Source organism: Saccoglossus kowalevskii, chromosome 4, assembly GCF_978046115.1.
Source record: "Saccoglossus kowalevskii chromosome 4, keSacKowa6.1, whole genome shotgun sequence".
Taxonomy (NCBI): Eukaryota; Metazoa; Hemichordata; class Enteropneusta; family Harrimaniidae; genus Saccoglossus; species Saccoglossus kowalevskii.
The window spans coordinates 31,612,310-31,635,150 of NC_140644.1; the positions used below are offsets into that span (position 1 = coordinate 31,612,310).

Here is a 22,841-nt window from a genome sequence, read left to right on the forward strand (position 1 = left end):
TTTTAGGGAACCTGGAGACAGAAAAGAATCCTACTTATCTCACCAAAAGTACACGTTTATACGAAATGATGGTAATGGATTTACAACATACATGAGAGACATTTTCCACCTGTAGATGTACATTTGGGAATCCACCCAAATGAGCCGTAGACAACTACAACAATGAATATGCAAATACCCTCACAGAGCGTCTTGATTATGCATACCAACTTAAGTCGAAAAACGCAAATAATGGCGAAAAAACAGCGATATGACAAAAAATTAAAAAAATCTATTCGGGAAAAAGCTGATAGTGTTTGTCCGGAACCTAGCTGAACATTGGGAGGAGGAGGCCTATTTGGTGATTGCCCTATTCAATCCAAACTTGATAACTCCAGAGAAATCGAAGTCTGAAGGGGGGGAGACTCTCCAAGTCGATGCGAGCATCAAAACAGGCACCACAGTGCAAAAAAGGATAAGAGGTCATAGGAAAGCCCAATCTTTTGAGGATTATGATAATGCAGGAGATGTTAATGATGAAGAAAGTGATGCTGATTCATAAGCAATGTCTTCCATTCAACGTCAAGAGAGATTCCTCTCCAAAATGTGTTATTATTGACCCCAAAGCAAGCACGGTAAGAAATAGTATTCAGGAAGAGATTATTTTATAATTCCACCTGAAAACCAGGTAGAAAACCATGCTATTCTAAGGGATTCCCCGAGGATGAGCAAGTTATGGCAACTTTTCCTTAGAAAAAACATCAAATCTACCTCAAATGTGGCCAAAGACAATAATCGAGGCAAATGAGGATCAAGCTGTGGTAATAGAAAAAGTACCTATCCATGTAGTATGGTGGTCAAGAATAACACACAGAGCACCAAGTCGATATGGATGGTTGCATGCACGTTATATTAAATCAAATACAATACCAGTGCATCATGAAAACGTAAAACCAATGGAGGTTTGAGTTAGTACAAATTTGAATAAGGTAAGTAGTTCAACTAAGGAAATATTCATGGTAGTGATAGATTACACATTTAAGCCCGAGTTGGTCAAGTTGAAGGCCGTGAGATGTATCATAACATAGTGTGGGGCACACTGAAATGCAAGGAATAGCCTAGAATTGAGTGACAGTGAATGGTCATTAGAGCGTAATAAATGCCAGCTATATTGTATGTTTATTGTAATGCCCTCATTTACCGCAAGGGGAGACACGGTTATTAATATTTGACCTCGACGGAACTTTAAGTGCCGAAACAAATGTTTCATTGCATAACACGTATTTCGTTTTGTGTGACCAGTGGTAGCCGTGTTAAAATATAGAAATACTGCAATGAATGGAGTGTTTCAGTGGAGCCATGATAGATAACGATGTAACAGCACATTTTGGACTTGGCAGCTATATTATAACCATAGGCCATAATGTTTTGACTGATCTACACGTCAGAGAAATGAAAAATAGTTCCAATATAAATCATTTGGAGCATGTCCTTGATAACACTGATGCTGCATTATACCTTGAACTTATCCTGTTTTGGTGTGTAGAGAACGGAAAAGTTTATGCTTGATTTGAGTGAGACCCGGATCAGGAAGCCAAACATTTTGTAAGCTGTTTATGACTCTGAAATGACTAAACTGATATCAAGTGTTGTCGAGAATAATATCCGAACTTGCCTAATAGGGACGTACCCCTGAAATGGGTCTCGGATTTTTGGATTTTAGGTATAAGTATTGATGCTATTTCTGGTCAAGATAGGTATAAATATAGGTAATATTTATAAACACTGTGTTACTAAATATGGTAACTGTTTTATTTGGAATAAACAGTGATGACAGAAATGGTCCTTTGGTATAAATATGGGTATAGATTTTGCCACTATCCAGGTATAAAAATGGTCACACTTTTGAGCACTAGGGGTACCCTCTTCCCAGCTATGTATCAATTAAACTTACTTGTCATAGCTTATTCTTTCACTTCTAAGTCGTTGAACAATGTAGGGGGATTATGTCCCTAATCTCGTTCCCAGCCTATTTGTTTGTTGATTTTCTGAATTATGCCCCCCTGTACAAAACACCATTACTTTTTTCCTTAGTATTTCAATTGAATTCAAAATGTTCTCTACCGATTTAAAATATTGATCAATCTCTGCAATCCAATAACACTATCAACACATATCGCAAGGTATGCGACATGCAAACAAAAACCATGTTGCATTAAAGTGTGATTACTACTCTGGAACTCATCTAGGAAAATTGAAAATAATATGGGATTCAAAACAACCCCAATATTACATGGATAATAACATATATTTTAATAAACTATTGTTTACTTTGATACACAGATCTAACAATCAACATTTAAAGTCTAACAAATAGGTTATTGTACAGCTAATAACAAAATCCGCAAAGATACAGTAAAATATACCACGTCTCTTTCTCAAATACTTTTGGGTCATAGTTTGATGTAAAAAAAAATATCAGTGTATGTGCTGCGATGGATTATTCTTGTCCTGAAATTTATTCCATTTTTGACTGCAAGGAAAGCAATGGGAAAACTTGACAATAACAAATGGGTAATAATTGCTTACTGACTAAATTTGAGACACCAACAAATCGTGCGATTCGGACGATGCTCGGGACTGCGAATTGAATATTAAAGTCAGCCCTGTGTATAGACGTTGGTTGAATTAAAAAAATGGGTGAAACGGTTAATTTCGTAAGTACATTTTTGTTTTCTTATTAGTCTAAAACTCTTTCAAACATTAGAATATCTTTTCTACACGTGTTTTTTTGGCGGGAAACTTCTCTCTGAAAAGGAATCCCCGGATTAGTGTCTTGAGGAATCCAGCTTCAACTACGTCACACTACCAAGCTTGTGTTTTTCGTTTATCAATGACATTTATTGTCATACAACTGCTGGCCGTTACTGATATCTTAAAACATGTGTGACAAGCTTGGCTGAGCTGAGTCTGAATTTCTTCTAAATCTGCTTGTACTACATTTGTCATCGAGTGTAAGCAAACCTTGTCTATGTTATCGGATTCATTGGCATATATTCATTTATTATTGTAACATGGGTAAGCTGGGTAGAAACATAGGCAAGACTTAGATAATTGTTTAATTAACCTGACATGATGTGACCTCACTGAGATCGTTCTCTTCATTTTGTTCACATTTTTATAGTCCTCATATATGTTTGTATTATTGCTAACTGGTTTCAGAAATGAATCAGGTTATTTTAGTTTACCATTAAAGTTCCAATTTTGTTCACGTGTGCTCTGTCATTCCAACCGCATCCGTGCCCTATAAAGTGTATTATTTTTTTGGATGTCTAGTTCTCGTCGCCATACCGCACGCCTGTCTGATGAGACACATATTATACATACATACATACACGAGTGATCACAATTTAAGAGCGTATAACAAGTCCGTACATAAAATCGTATATCATAATACCGAACAAGTCAGAACAGGATGTATATGCACTTCGCATCATGAGCTTCTTCACCACAACAGATACGAATGTGTGAACATTCTATGGGGGACCATATAATTTTATGGTGCATACGTCGCTAACCTAACTCGTCGAGGCCGCAGAAGTTGTATCCTGTATAGATTAGGAATTGTTGGAAAATCCCCACATTTGGTCATACAAGTATGCGTCTGAAAATGACTATATGTCTGGAAACCAGCGGTCTTCAGTCAATTTGATTGAGGGCGTCCTCTTCCTATGGCAGACTGGACCTGAGGTATGAAACAAGAGTTTTCATTTCTACGTGGTCACTTCTGCATTCGTAGTTCAAATAATAACATCAGAGGAAACTTAAAGTATAACTGGTATATTAAGGGGAAAATTTTGTCCGGCGTTGTCGTTGTTGTCGTTGTTGTTAATAATTGTTATTGTGTGCATGATAACTTTACTAATTCTATTCCAAACTTCACCAAACTTGGTCACCTTATTCATCAGTATAAAGTCTTCTCTGAGTTTGAACAACAGATGTCCTGTATAAAAATATCATGCAAAAATTGAGAAAATCTGATAAAATATTTTGACTGTTTCTACTTGACTTATCACTGGTGATACACATAACAGGTCACTGATCTCAGTGGAAATATGCATTGTTGTATGTGTTCAATGAAGCAAATGATTTATCTTGTAATAATATCCTTGGTAATGTATCTCAGAATCTCATGCTGGGTTTCAAAACCAACTCATGGAGAAAATGCACAGTCTGATACACATTTGCAAACCTTCCATTAAAATCTTTACAGAAAACAAGATGTCAGAAAATCAATATAAGCACTCATATGAACTGGGTGCCAAACTTTGATCAAGATCTGAAGCTAATAGAAAATCTGTTTAGTTCAAAGTTACCAAATCAAAAACAATACATAAAAAATAAATAAAAAGCAAAACATTTCATCCACATTATAAAAAGAAAATTGTTCTAAAATATATGTATTCTGTATTTGACAAACAGTTCATTCGACAAATGAAAACTCACAGGAATATGTTTCAGCTATTAGAACAGAATGATAGAGTTTTTATAATACTGGTTTAAAAACACACTTCAAAGATTGCAGTGTTTGAAGATGTAAATTCTCAGGAGGCAACAGTACTGTTGACTTCTCTCTCCACTGGACACCAACTAACTATTTAAGTTGATTTGCATACAAAGCAGAGCTTGCAACATGATAGCTATTCATAAAGGGTGTTTTTTTTTACTTTTCATATAATACAGTAGTCACACAATGAGGCAGTTCATATTTGTCTCAGTGAATCATTATTTTTTTTACAGACAGCTGTACAAAATACTTAGACAAAAGCCAGCTAAGATTTTCTGTTATCTTGCATGTTTTATGAATCTATTCACGTCTAAATGCAGCACTTTTTTTGCAATGAGGCATTTGTTTTTATACTAAAATATCTGAATTACTTTGAATAAAGCTGGAAATTATGTCCCTTAAAATAATTAAACAAATAAGGCACCAATGTTTTTGTAAGATATTTACATCTTTAAAGGACATTCGGTAGACTGATTCCCCACTGTTGGTTCAACTCCAAAACTTGTTTGTATTCAAAATTAATTATGACAATGCATATTTATATTGAAACAAACTATGATAAAGGGAATTATATTATATAACAAAGGGCAAGGTCACCAGAGTTCAACTATGTTTATGATTATATTGTAATTATTTTCAGTAATTTTGATGTTGGATGTTGCTTAAATCTGTCGAAAAATGTCAACCCCTCGCTCATTTTAGTCAGTTGTACCTGTTACAAAAATGCGCTAGACATAATAACGGTGGTTATACCCCGTCATTTTCAAACTGCAGTTGAAAACGTGATTCGATCAAGGAAGGCACTTTTGATTTGACAAAATTCATAAAACCATTATAATCGAGTTTTCCGTCTGTGTATTCCTGACGTACTCACAGCACCAGTAATGTAAAAACAATATTTAGTTTGGCGCGAAACTGCAGCGCGTCCCGCGAAGAAACTTTACTTTGAGCCTTCCCGCCAACGACGAGTTCATTAATACCTGTTTTTTTTTTAACATTTTTTTTTTATTCTGAATACAGAAAAACAATACAGAGCAGATGACGAAATCCCCTCTGGGAAAAAAAAGTACATGACAAACGCTGTCTGGTATACGGTGGTGAGACAAAAACAAAAACAAGATTAATTTACTTGTATTAAGCCAACCAATTATTTAAGAGCTCCCATTTACGATAGTGATATTGTTCCTTTCCTTTATATAGGGCTATTTCCAACTCTATTTTTCTATTTTCACGGACTAGTGATTTAAACGCAATAGCAGAAGGGATTGTAGCATTTCTTCTACAGCTATAAATATACTGTTTGAACAGTAAAATAGAATGGTTCAAAATTAGATTGTCATCATTTAAAATACCTAAAATTATATTTACTTTATTACACTCTATTTGTTGAATAATACTACACCCTGCCTGCAATGCATTCCATAATTTTTGAACATGATGACAGTCAACTAAAAGATGTTCAATTGTTTCATTATACAATTGGCAGAGTGAACACAGAGGAGAATTTACAAGGCTCCATTCAAATAATTTTGCATTAACAGGTAGGTATCTATGTAAAATTTGAAACTGAAAAGCTCTCATGGCTGAAGCTATAGTTGTCTGAAAAGGAAGTGAAAAAATCACATTACTCATTTCCGAGGATACACCATACAGTTCTTGAAATCTGCTGACAATGGTTGGAGTCTCAACAATATCTCTGCATAACAATTTATAAAATTGTTTACTTGTAATTGAATTAATATCTATATAGGAGGACTTGCAATAAATCCTTTCACCATAATCAATCTTTGTATGTCTGTTTCTATGAATTATACTTTTCCATTCCCTTGGAATAGCATCTATTATGCCCTGAATTTGGAAAAATTCTACTTGAGAAATACCTTAGTATTCCAAAAACCCCAATTGTAAAAGTTTCCATTGGTGTCGATTAAATCCCCGATCCTATTAATATTTTTGTTTGCCAATCCCCGAACATACACTGAGTGGTTAGCAATCTTAAAAATTTATTATTCCAAAGTATCTGGCTATCAATTTGCTGTACCGTTTCAGGAATTATATGGGTAATTTTTGACCAATCTTGTAAAATATCATAATAGAAAAGTGGGACCTTGTTTAACAACTCTTTAATCTCAATGTTACACAAAAAAATAATATTACTCCCAAAACCTTTTAAAGCCCTATTCATAAATGTTTGCCATCCAGCAAGACTACCAGAGATAAATTTTTTAACCCATTTTATTTTTTGTGCCTTTATGAAAGAGTCAACTTCAATCATATTAAGACCCCCATTGTCAATACTGGAGATCAATGTATTCCTTTTAACTTTGTCTCTCCCGTTCCAAATAAACTTAAATATAATCTGTTTTATCTCTTTGATAACTAGTTTTGGTGTATGAATCATTGTTGCTATAAAAAGAAACTGTGAAAGGCCGAATGTTTTCAAAATTTGAATCTTACCAATAATTGAGAGTGATCTTTGAGACCACATATTACATATTTGTTTTAGTTTTGTTAATTTATTTTTGAAATTTTCTTCAAAGAACTTGTTTTCATCATAGGTTACATAAATGCCCAGTATTTTTATACCTGGGGTTACTCAACACTCGGGAGTTGTTTTGTAAATTACGCTATGTCAGGTGGACTCAGATGGTTATAAAAATTTAAAATAACACTTTGAATGCATATACAACATATAACCTGTTAATATATGGTAACCAGTGCGTGTCGTTTTGAAAACAGCGTTTTACCAGCATTTTGCAAGATAACGGAATGATTCCAATTGTGGGCGTGCCAATACAACGGCGCCATCAAGTCTAGATTGGAAAAGACCCAAGTGTTTTGCAAAGTTCCAACATATATTGCTAACTGACTGTTCGAATAATTCTCAGAACGGCTGTAAATTCCCGTCTCTCTCATGTGAACAACGATGACGACCATCGCCGAATCTTTTCATTACTGTGACATTAGTATCAAACCAAGCATGGCCGATTATGCAGTTGATAATGATACTTTGTTTCCCTGTGATAACAGCTATGCGTACAACTATGATGGTGAATCCGTTTTCTTAAACTCTTCGCTCCCAATCGTCCACCCAGTGGTGAAAGCGATAGTATGCCTGGTATACTCGCTAAATATCATAATATGCGGTATTGGAACTACTGTACTTATATTTATATTACTGAGTTTTCGAGACATGAGAACAGCACCCAACATGTTAATTGCTAACCTCGCTGCTTCTGATTTTCTGGTCGCCGTGTTTTCTACGCCGTTTAATGCCATATACTACATGAAGCAGAGCTGGCCATTCAATAAAAACGTGTGCATCGCCACTGCTTACGTGAAATGTGTGTCTCTGTTTGTGTCTACAAATTCGCTGGTGTTAATAGCCATTGACCGGTGAGTATGCACATAGATATCAGTAGAATTTATGAAATTAATGTGGCACTTCAGGCAATGACATTTTCTTTCAATCCTCTATAATTTTATTTAGATCTGATTTTAATCTTGTTTTGAATACTGGGATAAATTCCCAAATTCAAAGTACCATCAAATAGCTCTTGAATGATTGGAAGATTAATCTAACATTTGAACAAGTCATTGTCAATGACACGTCCCCGTTCCGTTCATATTTGAGTGACATATACATTCAAAGCAGATCATGACCGAAATGCACCTGCATATGTACAACACATTGTGCTAAATCTGAACAAAATCCATCCATGCATGACTGAGATCCGGTTCTGGAATTGTGAAAATATGTGATTTTGATGCATTTTCGGCCTTAAAATGGCCATCATTCCGCTATTGTTAAGCAGATCATGAAACAAATGCACATATCTATTTGTGACATGATGTACCATGTGTGTGAGAAGTTTAAACTTGATCAATCCTGACATGTCTTGGATACGGATCCAGAACTGAATTCTTTAACAAAATGGCCGCCAGTCGGCCATTTCGAACTTGATCCGAAAAAAAAAGACGTGCATCAAGGTCCTATTATGTTTAATGTATGTACCAAATTTGAACAAAATCCATCCATGCATAACTGAGATACAGGTCCGGAATGGTGAAAATGTACGATTTCAATGCATTTTCGGCCTTAAAGCGGCCCCCATTTGGCTATCGTTAATGAGATCATGAAACAAATGCATATACATATTTGTGACATGATGTACCTTGTGTGTGTGAAGTTTGAACTTGATCAATCCAGACATGTCTCGGATACGGATCCAGAACTGAATTCTTTAAAACAAAATGGCCGCCAGTCGGCCATTTCGAACCCGATCCAAAAAAAAATGACGTGCATCAAGGTCCTATTATGTTTAATGTATGTACCAAATTTGAACAAAATCCGTCCATGCATAACTGAGATCCGGGTCCGGAATGGTGAAAATGTGCGATTTTGATGCATTTTCGGCCTTAAAATGGCCGCTATTCGGCTATCGTTAATGAGATCATGAAACAAATGCACATACATATTTGTGACATGATGTACCTTGTGTGTGTGAAGTTTGAACTTGATCAATCCAGACATGTCTCGGATACGGATCCAGAACTGAATTCTTTAAAACAAAATGGCCGCCAGTCGGCTATTTCGAACTTGATCCGAAAAAAAAATGACGTGCATCAAGGTCCTATTATGTTTAATGTATGTACCAAATTTGAATGAAATCCGTCCATGCATAACTGAGATCCGGGTCCGGAATGGTGAAAATGTGCGATTTCAATGCATTTTCGGCCTTAAAGCGGCCGTCATTTGGCTATCGTTAATGAGATCATGAAACAAATGCACATACATATTTGTGACATGATGTACCTTGTGTGTGTGAAGTTTGAACTCGATCAATCCAAGCATGTTTCAGATACGGATCCAGAACTGAATTCTTTAAAACAAAATGGCCGCCAGTCGGCTATTTCGAACTTGATCCGAAAAAAAAATGACGTGCATCAAGGTCCTATTATGTTTAATGTATGTACCAAATTTGAATGAAATCCGTCCATGCATAACTGAGATCCGGGTCCGGAATGGTGAAAATGTGCGATTTCAATGCATTTTCGGCCTTAAAGCGGCCGTCATTTGGCTATCGTTAATGAGATCATGAAAAAAATGCATGTGCATATGTCCCATATAATGTGTGATGTATGAGTGAAGTTTGAACTTAATCGGTCCATGCATGTTCGAGATACAGGTGATCACGGACGCACGGACGCACGGACGGACGCACGGACGGACGCACACAGGGCAAAACATAAGTCCCCGTTTTCGGACTGCGTCCGAACGAGGACTAAAAAAACACACACCTGGACACGGGACCAGTCGCTTTACCGTTTTCATTACAGCAACTGCTTTCACAATTTCGTCGCCTGTAATGTACGCATTCATATTATGTTTCGCTCAAATATATCAAACGTTCAGTCTCCACTTGAACTCTGAGGGTTATGTCACGTGGAAAAGTACTCCATCCAACATTTACATGCTATTGACGGTATGCTAGCTGAACCTTTTCCGAATTAAGGACCAGGATTAAGTTCAATGTCACCAGACTGCTGAATTAACTTATTAACACACGGACATTCCACGCCAATTAGTAATGTTATTTGCATAAATCATTGTACAGCCTCGTTCCAAATATTCTGTACACATTCCACCAACCATCCCAGTAGAACTACAATAGGTACTTAATATTATGGAAATTATGATAATTAAAGAATAGTTAAATCTGTATCCGATGAAGGTATGCTGTGGCCATTCTGTATTTGACGATTATTTTGTGAACGAAACTGATCTCCAACTTGGTGGATGAGCCAACACTCCAATAGACGTTCTGTCATGCTGTCAATTCTATGCACATGGTTGTCTCAGTACATTCACAATCAGTGTTCGGTAAAATCTTCTTACCTAGATGGTCTCGTTATCGTTATATTCGAAGCGTTTCACGAGCATACTTTATAAGATCTAGTAGATGATAGTCAGCAACTAGTCCAATTAAGTTTGAAACAGGTGATAAGCGTGTTAAAATTGATCTTTTATTCAGACATCTTCTAAACATTACGAAGCTTCTGAAAGCTTAGATATAGGCAAACACTGTGGTGCATATGTCTTACCAATGTTTGAGATTACCTTACTGCCAACGAAATTTTTAACTATTCTGAATATTGTCTATATTCACAGTCTCTCGAATGACGTGTGAATTGTACCGGACGATCGTAATGCTGTTAGGTTAATGATCGCGTCTCAACTGTTGTATCTGCTTTTTTAGCTGCTACCGAATAAATATCGGTTATTGCGTGATTTGGGCATTACATTCATAACTAAACTTATTCAAATTTATGAACTACAAAAACGTGCTCTCCTTTCATTTTGTCTCATCACCCCATAAGAAAAAGTTTTGTTGTCTTCAAATCATGCTAATCGGTCACGGTATAACTATTTTATGTTGAGAATTTTGAATAACACAAAGGCGGACAGACATTTGGTCGTTTGATGTTTTCATGCAAAACTGCTTGACCCATACAGAATATAAGATTACGGGTTGCGTGTTTTCTCTCAGCTCGAGGTGAAGTTCAGAATTCAATCAGCACTTTGGCATTCTACTGTATGCGTAAGTCTAAAGCCCTGCGGTTATATCGCGCTGCGTATATTATATGGGAAAATACGAACAAGATTAACCCCATTAACATGTATAAATTACAAAAACGTGCCCTTCGTCTTAATTATAACTATTTTTTATCTTCAAATAATGCCAATTAACAATAGGATGACCTATTGCATGATCTGACTAACTTGCCAGATTATTTACGACGATGTCATGAAAATGTTCAGCCGGTGGATCGGGTGTAAACAGATTCAAAAACAGTGAGTAAATTTCCTCAACATGATCAACAGAAGAACTCGACTTTTAGTTTATGGAATGCTAGGTCCGTTAACAATAAATTTCCTTTACTGTGCTCAGTTATCGCAGAGAAAAATACAGATGTCTTTGTCTTAACGGAATCGTGGTTAAGTAATTCACTACAGCAGCAGTTGATTTTAAACGAATTTCGCTCACTTTTTTCTTGTTATAATATACATAGTTGTCTTCGCAAATCGGGTAAAGGTAGTGGTGTTCCTGTGATTGTTTGCCAGAATATAACTGGGTCTTCTACAAACTCCACCTAGATTATCTGCCATTTTTAATATGTCATCAAGTTTTCAAGATTGTAAACACGCTATTGTTCGGCCTCTTAAATAAATCTGGGCTCGACGTTGATGTACTAACAAATTATCGCTCTATTTCCAATGTGCCGTTTGTTGGAAAGGTTATCGAGAAAATTGTTGTAGAACAAATAAATGGTCATTTGTCAAATTATTCACTTTACTCAAATTTTCAATCAGCATATCGCCAATACCAAAGTACAGAAACAGCCTTATTGAAAGTTCAAAATAATGTGATGGTATATTTAGACAATCTGCTTTTGATACGATTGATCACGTCATACTTCTAAAACTATTGCAGACAAGGTATGGGTCAAGGGTGTTGCTTTAAATTAGTTTTCATCGCATTTAAAACATAGAACTCAATGTGTTTAATGGTGTATCATTGGAACCACAAACACTGTTGTATGACGTGCCGCATTGAAGTGTATTAGATCCGATTCTTTGTACTCTCTGTTGTGCTCCCTTGAAAGATGTGAAGAAACATTTGTTGAATGTCATGATGTATGCTGATGGTACACAATTATACATCACGTGTAAAACACTGAAATGTGTAGACCTGTGATTGAGGTGTAAATTAATTAAAATTCGGTTGGTTTTGAATGACAGTGATGTACTTATAATATGGTAAGAATGAGTGTTAATCATGTCTTCGCGTCGGTTCTGATGAAATCAATCCTTTTGATCTAGTGAGTGATATTGGGGTTCACATTAATAGTTGTGCTTTATCCCATAAACGAATTTCAAGTGTGTGTAAATCAGCCTCTTATGCGTTAAGTCGTATTGGCCGTATTAGAAATGTTTTAAATCGTAGTAGTACTGAGCAGTTAATTCACGCTTTCATAACCTCTAGATTGGATTATTGTAATAGTTTTTATATCCATCAAGCCAATTATCTGATTGCCCGCCTTCAACTCCGCTGCGCGTCGGTCGATATTCCTGCTGTACTGTCTTCGTGCATACTTTGAGGTATCCTTGTAATAATCTCATATAATACTAATACTAATACTAATAATAATGTCGCATACGACTTGTTTACCACTTCCGTGTGACTGAGAATGTTCTAGAACCGTACTGTGTCTGGGTGGAATTTTTAGAAACTGGTTGAATAGGTAATGGAACATTCTAGAAATTTGTAGTAAGTTCCAGACTCATTATGTATGCTGATGTAATGGTCTATTTATAGACAGTGTGGGTATATATAGGGGAGTTGTTCAGCACTGAGATCAGATCGGAGATCTCGTTGAATTGTATTGGAGTTTAAGTATCTAGTTATTGGAAGTTTGGAGTTTTACCGCGTTATTGTACTTGATGTTTGCAGAGTATAATAATACCAGTACCAGTTGAAACCTCATCTGTTGACTCCGTGTTCGTATGTTATCATCGCCGCCAGGGAAGTCTTTATGTTACTGTTGCCATTTTGGTATTTGAACCATCACACATGTACTATACCAATTACGGTATTATTACGTTGCGTGTGACAAATAATAATAAATATAGCTGCAAGCAGCGACTACCGGCTTTCGATGTTATGCCTGAGTTAGCGCTGAATTGCATTTTTGCAACATAGTTATGACATTACACTTCTGTAATATCTAGGGTAGTGGAGACATGTACTGTGATTCGTTTACTATATATTGTAGGCAAATCGATCACAATGTATGTTGATCTAGTCACAGCATAGTGAACATGTTAGCAATTTATCTTGTTCAACGTCTTCAATATAGCATTGGTTCCATGTTTGTACTTGCAATAGTGCCTGAGATATTAGTAAAATGCACATTTAATTAGCTATATGAACATATATGGTCATTGAAAAATTTAGCCATTTTTCTTGTACAATGCCTTCAATATGGCATTATTTTCATATCTCTAACTTCAATAGTGACCGAGATAGTATAGATATGCATATTTAATTAGTTCTATGACCATATATGGTCATTGAACATTTTAGCTACTTCTCTTGTCCAATGTCTCCAATATAGCATTGGTTCCATGTTTTTACTTGCAATAGTGTTTGAGAATTTAGAGACATGCATATTTAATGAGTTCTATGACCATATATGGTCAACGAATATTTTGGTCAATTCTCTTGTCCATTGTCTTCAATATAACGTTAGTTCCATGTTTTTACATGGAATAGTACTTGAGATATTAGAGACATGCATATTTAATGAGGTCACATGACCATATATGGTCATCTAATACGTTAGTCACATCTCTTATCACATAGCTTCAATATTGCACTGGTTGCATGTACCTATCTGTAATAGTGCTTGAGATATTTAAAACAGAATGTACAGGGCCCTCCCCCTTTCCCATAATGCTTTGCAGGATAAAATATAAAAAAATATGAAAAAAACATTTTAAAATCATTTTCTAAAAATGGCTCATCGCCTGGAGAAGCCGTTTGGAAAAATAAATACTATGGCACTTGATCTTTCAAACTTACGCAGGGTTAGTGGATTAGTCAAAAATTATGTAAATGAGATGCAAAACAAAAATTCCGAAAATTCTAGCAAAAAAAATGTTCTGTGGCCGCTAAAGTTTTTTTTACTGAAATTTGTAGCCCTTGTCCCACTACTGCTACCATCAAAAACTGGAAGGACTCAGACCCTCAGAAAGGTGTGCAATTCGGCATTGAAAATTTTGCCTTTAATCCAAGATGGCGGCCGAATGACGTCACATATCAAAAATCGGAAACTGACGTTTTAGAGAATTGCATATAGATTATGTCTGTGAAGTATCAGGTCAAGTGGGTAACCCGTCTTTGAGAAGAAGAGTTTTAAAAAACGGCAGAATAAGAATAATAATAATAGTAAACATTACAATAACAATAGGCTTTCGATGCGGAAAAGCATCAAAAGCCTGATAATAATTTATACCTGTAGGTGGTATTCCCTAATCTTACCAACTTGACTAAATGCATGGTGTCCGATCAGGGAGGTTGTAGTACTTTGCCAACGAAAATAATGAAAACTTGTATTGTTCTTGTATTGTTTTACAATAGGAAGCATGCATTATGTTACACAAATAAAACAATAGTCCTAAAATTTAAAAAAAAGTTCATTCAGTCGTTGATTCTGGCATGCGATTTTCCTTTATCGAGACCATTCGTTACATGGTTGTTACCTTGAGCGGGCGATTTTCCTGCATTATATACTAATAATAGTTTATTGTTACTGTGTGGTGTAGCCTCTTTCATCAGTGTTAGTTGCGTCAGTTGAATACGTTTTTTTTGTGCTTCTCATGGATGTACTTGATTCAGGTTCTTGTGCCACATTATTTCAGGTGCTGTTCACTTAACACTGATCATCCAGTCCTATTCGATATTCATCCTTCTTGAGGTTTTCTAGAGTCTTCATTTTGTCAAAGGTGTTATCGATGTTATTTCTGAAATTGACGTAGAAGTAATTTGGCTCTATACCACGTGTTATGAACACTCGTCGAGCTGCGGATGACACTTACACTTTATAGATCATAGTATGTTCGTACCCGAAAAAGCTTGCTAAGTGTTTCAAATAAGTTCTTCACTTATTTAACCATCAATAACATGAAGATGTCATGAATTCAGCTTTTTACTTTGATGTGTACGTGGTTTACAGACGAAGCTGTGACAAGTGGCGAGATTTCAATTTCGAAATTTTAAAATTCCCAAATTTTCAATTTTAAAGTCTTTCAAGTAATATGTCTTTAGCTGCAGCTTATGGACATTCATGTCTCAGATTTAAGAAACTACAGAGCATACATGTTCTTTAGTATGACATAGTTCACTAGCTGCAGAAATAGTTAGGCAAGATTACTTGAGACACTGGGCAAGACCTCCATAAATGATTTCGGAAGACATGAACATACCAAATATGACTAGTCTGTCAAGCAAAATATATGAGACAGCAGTCTTAATTACGACTTTATAGATGTACTGAGCTGGGGTTTTTTCTGTACAATCCTGCTAGTTCAGGGTACTTTGAGTAGTAGTCTACCAGCATGATGTAATCTCTGTCACAATACAAAAAAATATATGCTCCAAACTTTTGCCAAGAACCATCAGATACTTCATGCTGCTTAATGAATTTCTACCAGACCTGGCAGTTAGATAGTGTGTCCTTAATAAGTATGCTTAGTCTTGGCCAGTATATGATTTCTCTAGCAAAGCTCTTTGTCTTTTCAACTCCTTGGTGCCCAGAGTGCAATTTCTCTAAAGTAAGAGGTCTCTCTGTCTCTGGTATGATTAATCGATTTGCCAAGAAAAGTAGGTTATCCAGCGGCGGCGGCACAGAGAGGCAGAGCAAAAATGTCGGGGGGTTGCCCCTCCAAAGTTAAGCTGAAAGTCTTTGTGTCAGCTACATTTGCCCCTCCAAATGCGTTTCAGGGGGTCTAGATTTCAAAATTGTTAAGAACTTCCTAGTAAGGTCGAGCCTTCGGCGCAAGGATGGTGAGTAGACCCACCATGCAAAATTTCGTGCCGCCGCCTCTGTTATCTTCCTCATATATTTGCTCTCTTAAATTATAATACGGTTGCAGATCTTATTGGCCATCCTTTCTGTTGATACTGCTCCATCATTTGTGATGTTTTATCTTGACCGGGTTTCATTTTGTATTCGTTTATCTTCCGTGAAGAACATTGCCAGTATATCATCACTGAGATTACATGTATGCCATCTGATTTCTGTGACTTTGATGTATGGTGTATATATGTTTAAGGTACGCTGCGTACATCTTTTTTCCCGGCTTGTAGACCATATCGATGTTGTACCTCTGTAGTTTCAGGAGCATCAGTGTAATTGATACTTTGTGGAGATCCTGTATGGATTTCAGTGGTCTGTTATCTGAATGGACTGTAGTTTCTGTGCCATTTATACAGTGATAGAAATGCTTTGTTGCAAATACTATTTTCACTGACAAGCTCCTACATCACTCTGACTAGCATCTGCTTGAATTTCCAGCGGCTTGTGATAAACATAAAACTTTAACACGACGTCTGAATTTGTTTTATCTGTGCCATTGCTTGTCTTTGGGAATATCCCCCAAACCACGGCACTCCATCCTTGGTGAGTTGAATTAGTGGTTCTGTCACCTATGCTTTTTTAGGAACGGTAGTTAATCATTCCCAACAGCTGCATTAAGGACTGCTTGTTTTCTGGCTCTGGCATGTCTTTTATTGCCTTGATTTTCACTTCATTTGCTTTATGCTGTTGCCAGAAATCTTCACTCCATGATAAACCACTTCACTCTTTTTGAACTTGCCATTTTCCTGTGCTCTTTCCAATGTCTGCTTCACTGTTGTGTCATGCCTTTCCTCCTTAGGCGAAACTATCAGCATATCATTGGCTAATTAGTGGACAACATGAATATCACAGAACATTCGGAAAGTCCTTTTCTGTAGTATCTCACTTGCACTTGTGAGACAGAATGGCATTCTCTTGAAGCAATATCCATGTGACAGGCGATATAGGCAATAACGATGCGTACCCACTACTGGTTTATTCTAACATAGCTGAAGAACCAACAGTAACAACAACGAGAGTGTATACGATAAAAATACTGAACTCAAAGAGGGCGTTGCCCAAAATTGAATGTGAATTCAAGAAACTCAATAATAACGAAATAATAATGTCTATGTAATGTCTATATTAGGACTGTCTGACACAGTGTGTAATTTATTTGTACAAAATTATTTGAAAATGGCCTTTTCGTCTTAGAAATTGGTGGACCATCTGTGACATTAGGGTGTCAGTTTTTTTATTGTGAGTTCAAAGTGACCTGTTGTCATTTATATGAATTGTGGTTTGCGTACTGTTCATATATTGTACATCGCAGCTACTTTCATTTTGTTGGCAAATGGACGTGTCCTTAGTGATAACTACTATATTTTTTGAAACATATTTCAACAGACTTAAGTCACGTAGCAGCATTTATTAAAATTATTGCCTCTACCAAGAAAATTATGGTATTGGTAGTATTAGTTTGCTGGGGTTTTTTTCTGCAAGTAGGATAAAACATACTATCATACAATTTCCAGGATAGAAAATCATTGATTCAAGAACAATCCTGAACATGGGGAGTAATCAATTATTTAGCCAGTATCTGTCGGATTTAATGTACTGTCCAATCATTTCCGGTTAACAATTCGGGTCCAATTACATAATAAGAAATGAAGGACATCTAAACTTATGCATACACATGTATTAAAAAGAATGCAAAGTTGTTCACTGTTACTCTTTGCGACAGAACAGCAACAGCATCGCCTTGACATGGTTTCTGTTTCTGGTAACAGCATTTTTGACAATATTTTGTATTGTGAATGGAATAATACACAATTTTCAGCAGGTGTTGCTCTTGATACAGACTAATTATGGTTGCCATGGAAACAAAAAATTCAACTTGATATTTAGATTTCATGAATGAACCTCCATTAATTTTATTTATTTTCTGTATTTTCTGCCAGCTTAGTTTTTAAAAATATTAAGTGATTAGTGATGTAATGAAGTAACTGTATTTTATTATCTGGATATGTTTTCGAAGACAGCATAGATGGTGAAAGCTAGTGGTAAATCTCAGATAACTGGAAATGAGTGACTACAATTTATGAATAAAGTCTTCCTGGCCGCTAACTCTCTATATATATCTTATATTCACAACTTGGTAACAACCGTTATTATTTTCATTAATTATTAATGTTGTTACTTTTAAAAATTAACATTATTTTTTTATTTTGTTTACAGGTACTTCAACATAGTATCGTCTAGAATACGGCAGTCACGTAAGAGATGTCTTATTGCGAAAGTGGCAACAATCAGTAACTGGGTCATTTCCATTGTAATAGTCACGCCTATAGTTATGTTTACTGATGTCATACCATTTTATGATCGTGATCGCGTTTCGTATTTTTGTGGCGAGTTTTGGTTATACAAGAAAATCATCTGGTTGAAAGTATACGACATGTTAATCGTGTTTGGGGAGTTCATCGTCCCAATTGCTATCATGTGCTTCTGTTACATAAGAATAGGCAACAACATGTCTAATAGTCGCCATCCATCCCGTCGGAACAAATCACGAATGCGCACTGTGCGACTCTTTGTTATTATTGTAATAATATTTGTGTGCTGTTGGTTACCATATTATGCTTATACAGTCTTTCGCGATTTTTTCCCTCTGATATACAATGAATATGTTCACAGCATTACAATCTTCTATGTGGTAGAAGCAATAGCAGTGAGCAATAGCATGGCCAATACCATTGTTTACGTAGGGATGAATAAGAATATGCTACGCAAGATTCGCAAACTTCCATCCGAGCTCCGTATGTTGAATTGCTTTCCGAGACGGAACGTACTAACCAACCACGTGCCTGCACACCGAACCATTGACATCGCCTTGTGAAACATATTGAATTAGATGAGTGAATAATATGCGTATGTTTACATTATTTCATTTATGTATCCTGAGACATGGTTTCGGTTTCGTAAATCTTGTTTCCGTTGACAACATTTATCATCAATTATATGTCCGTAGAACGCCTTTTTAGAGGATATATCCCACTATAGTAAGCTGTGGTAAATTGTTCAATCTTGTTTTACGATTCTCTCTTTGACACATTCAGTTAGAAGGGACTAGGACTTAGGTTTCAATCTCTTCTATATAATGTATATTTATATATCTCTTATATATAATATTATATTTATATACTACCGTCAGCTTCTGACCAAAATACATGACCTCAGATTTTGAAATTTCTATATGTTTTTATTTTTTTTATAAGTGCGTTTAAAATGTTTACCAGTGCGTCTAAAATTACCCTGTGTACCCCTCAATGGTATGTATCGGAACAAAGAGGTATTTGTGTTGTAGAAGTGCTATGTGTATATTATGTCTACTTGAACCATGTATACACTTGAAAAGTACGTTTTTATTGGTTTAGTAGCAAATATAATGACCGCCAAAACTGGTACCATGATCAGTTTTTTATCAAGGGTCAAACTATCTTTTTATTGGGTTGGTTGATAATATCCATTTAATTGGAACTTTTTTATGTACATTTCCAATGGAGTCACATAATTATCATTTTTTTGGAATTCTTGAGAGGATTGCTTCACCAATGTGTCTGTTGCTACTGGTAGTTGCTTTGCAAATAACGTATAATCATTTCAAAACACACCTCTTAAATGCAGATAGTTACTTTTGTAAGTGTGTGCATAGCAACTGTCTACTTGACAATGTATTTACTACACCTGTCACTGCCGGTGGGCTATCACAGAGAGGTCTATAGACCTGTGTTTTGTCGTTCCTCTGGTTGTACATTACTCAAACAATAAAAATAGTGTATGCTTTGTGGTGGAGCTATTTCTGTTAACTATAAAGACGGTAGCAGGCTACAAAAACAGCGTAAAATATACATGGTACGTCTTTCAAAATAGGGTAATCCTCTGGGATTTTTCTACTTTAAATGGGGCTTTCCCTGATTTCACGTCATATAATATTTCCATGGTTACTTTTGTTATACAGATTTGCATAACAATATACAACACCATATAAGGCTTGAAATTTAAATAATCGGATATAGGTTTGTACCTTTAAATAATTTTGTAATGTTTTTTTTTGTTCTTCTTTTTCTCAATAATTTCCAGATTAAGATTGCATGTGCATTTCTTGTACAATATATCTAATTCTTCTGACTCCGATTTTTGTGTAGGCCATAACCTATCTACAAGCACCTTTGAGTTAGATTTATGTAATGAGGATCGACGTCTATTCTACATCACTTCATATTTGTTGGGGATCCTGTTTAACATCTACTGTATAATGAGGGAAATAAAAATGCATTATAATTGCTCTTAACGATATATTGTGTGTAATCTTCTACTTTATGGCCATCATATTTTTTTCCAAAAATAATTAAATCCTGGATACTGTTCTATGTCTATAAAATCACTGGTATATGCCTTTCTACTGTCAATTCCTGAATAGGTTTGTTGTACAAATTCGCTAAAATAACCACTTATATGGCCAATTATTTCTTATCTATTTCTTTGACATGTTCATTATAATATGACATATTTTCAGGACAAACCAAACCATTATAGAATGCATCATCAGCTTCATGAAATACACTATATTCATCTTGTCAGTTCAACGTGTTTTTATATCACTTTTAATTATTGTACCAATTATATTTTCTACTTTGATTGTCAAAGATTGTATTTCCCTTGATTCAAAGTGTATGTATGGGGTGTACGATGGTTTGCCGTTTACCATCTGAAACACTGAATCTTTCAGACTATCAATATGTACAAATGTTATGTATTAATATACACTGGTTTATTATTGTGTGTTGTTGAATCTCTTATTTTGATACGGTCAATGTTTTAATTTCATCCTGTAAATTCTCATCTCCTCTGAAGTATGTTTGTGCAAATGATTTTGTATCAGCTATTCTGTATGCGTGATTATTATGTATGTAGATATACAGGGATCTCGTGTTTATATTTTTGTTTTGTTTATCTGGTTTGAATAATTTTATGATATTACCAAATGGTCCATATGCACAGCATCAAAGCTGGTATTTTTCAAAAAACAGCATTGCTTTATTGATTGACAAACCAACGTTGTCTTTATATAATCTATATTGCAAATATCACACAACTTTTCATGTGTAAGGTCTATTATATAATATTTACTTGCTATTTTGAATGCTGGTTTATATGTGTTTACAATGATATTCAAAAAGCAACTATTGACGTGTTCTCTATTTAGTAATGCTTTTGTCACGCAGTTTGAACATATTGCCAAACGATTTCGCATTATTATTCATTTAATAGTTTATATATCTGGTTTATGCGAATAAATCGTCGTCTAAACGGTCTACTTCTTTCTGATCTTTTGATCTTCAGGAGCAATCTTCATAACTGATTTTATGATTATATAATGTATGTAATCTTTATATGTTTTAAATTCGATTTTGAAATCATTTGATCCTATGAGAATGTTTGTTAGCTGTGCAAACTAATTTCCCTGGTAATCCTATGTTCTTTTGCCTACGTAATTGTTTATTTGATTGTCTGATATTATATATAAACGGTTTGATCTCGATTTGTAGTAATCATCTTTTGTATCTTGTATTAGTTTTTTTTTCTTTTTCTGATAGTCAAGATGTTCAAAAAATAATGTATCTTCAGTATAACTAGCCTTCTTTTGATCTGCTTGTAATATTTTATTCGACCATTTTTTATCAAATCATCTACTTGTTTGCTTTTTATATCAAGGTCTTTGTTCTGCTATTAGCGATATTTTAAGAATCCCATCATTTAATTCATATCCTTGTTTCATAAGTTTTTTTATATGTTTGTCCATTGATTTTAATTTTACGACTAGTTAGTGGGTTTACAACATATGTTAGCGCATGTTTGTCAGCTATCAGCTTCGTCAACTCATCAACTGTGAACAAATCTGACAGTTTTTTCAGTATTCGTAATCATTCTTATATATATATATACACTATATATAATTCTTTAAGCCGTTTTAATATTAACAAAATAATAGAAGTCTGATATAATTATTAGAACTCTAATATAAGAACGAAAAATCGTTAAAAACGCGAGCAAAGTCGGCGCAATGGTATTTAATTATCACGTAAAAGGAGGTTCTTAGTATGTTTTTTGTCCTAAGATGTCTTGATTTACATGCCATATGATAATATCACAAACCAAACAATGAAAAAGAATTACGTACCATGCATTCTTTTACCAGTTTTTTTAATAGCTATCTCTCTATCCTCCTTGTTAAAATATTGTCTAGATCTACCAACTGAATTTTTATATATAATTAGTATTATACTTTATTTCCTTAAAAGACATTTAACTCATTCAACATTGAATGATGTTTAATTATAGTCTTTTTTGTCTTTAAAGGTGGTATTTTTATTACCTCTTCCTACTCTTGTAGCTTGCCTAATAGTTGCCTCAAGATGACATTATATTATTTTTACGACCTGTATTTTGCTTTTCAAATATTCGTTCCAGTTTGACAAATTAATATTCTATTCATCTCCAAAGCGACTGTTTTACCTTATATTTTAAAAATATGTTTTTCAAATGTGTTCTC

General features: G+C 35.1%; 1 protein-coding gene across 1 annotated transcript; it reads left to right on the forward strand.

Annotated features, from left to right (window-relative positions):
- The first annotated feature begins 7,472 nt into the window (after nt 1-7,472).
- On the forward strand, nt 7,473-19,124 carry LOC144362677 (prokineticin receptor 2-like). The gene is made up of 2 exons (XM_078013818.2): nt 7,473-7,942; nt 18,467-19,124. The coding sequence occupies exons 1-2, from the start codon at nt 7,473-7,475 to the stop codon at nt 19,122-19,124; spliced, it is 1,128 nt and encodes a 375-aa protein (XP_077869944.2).
- The last annotated feature ends 3,717 nt before the right edge of the window (nt 19,125-22,841 follow it).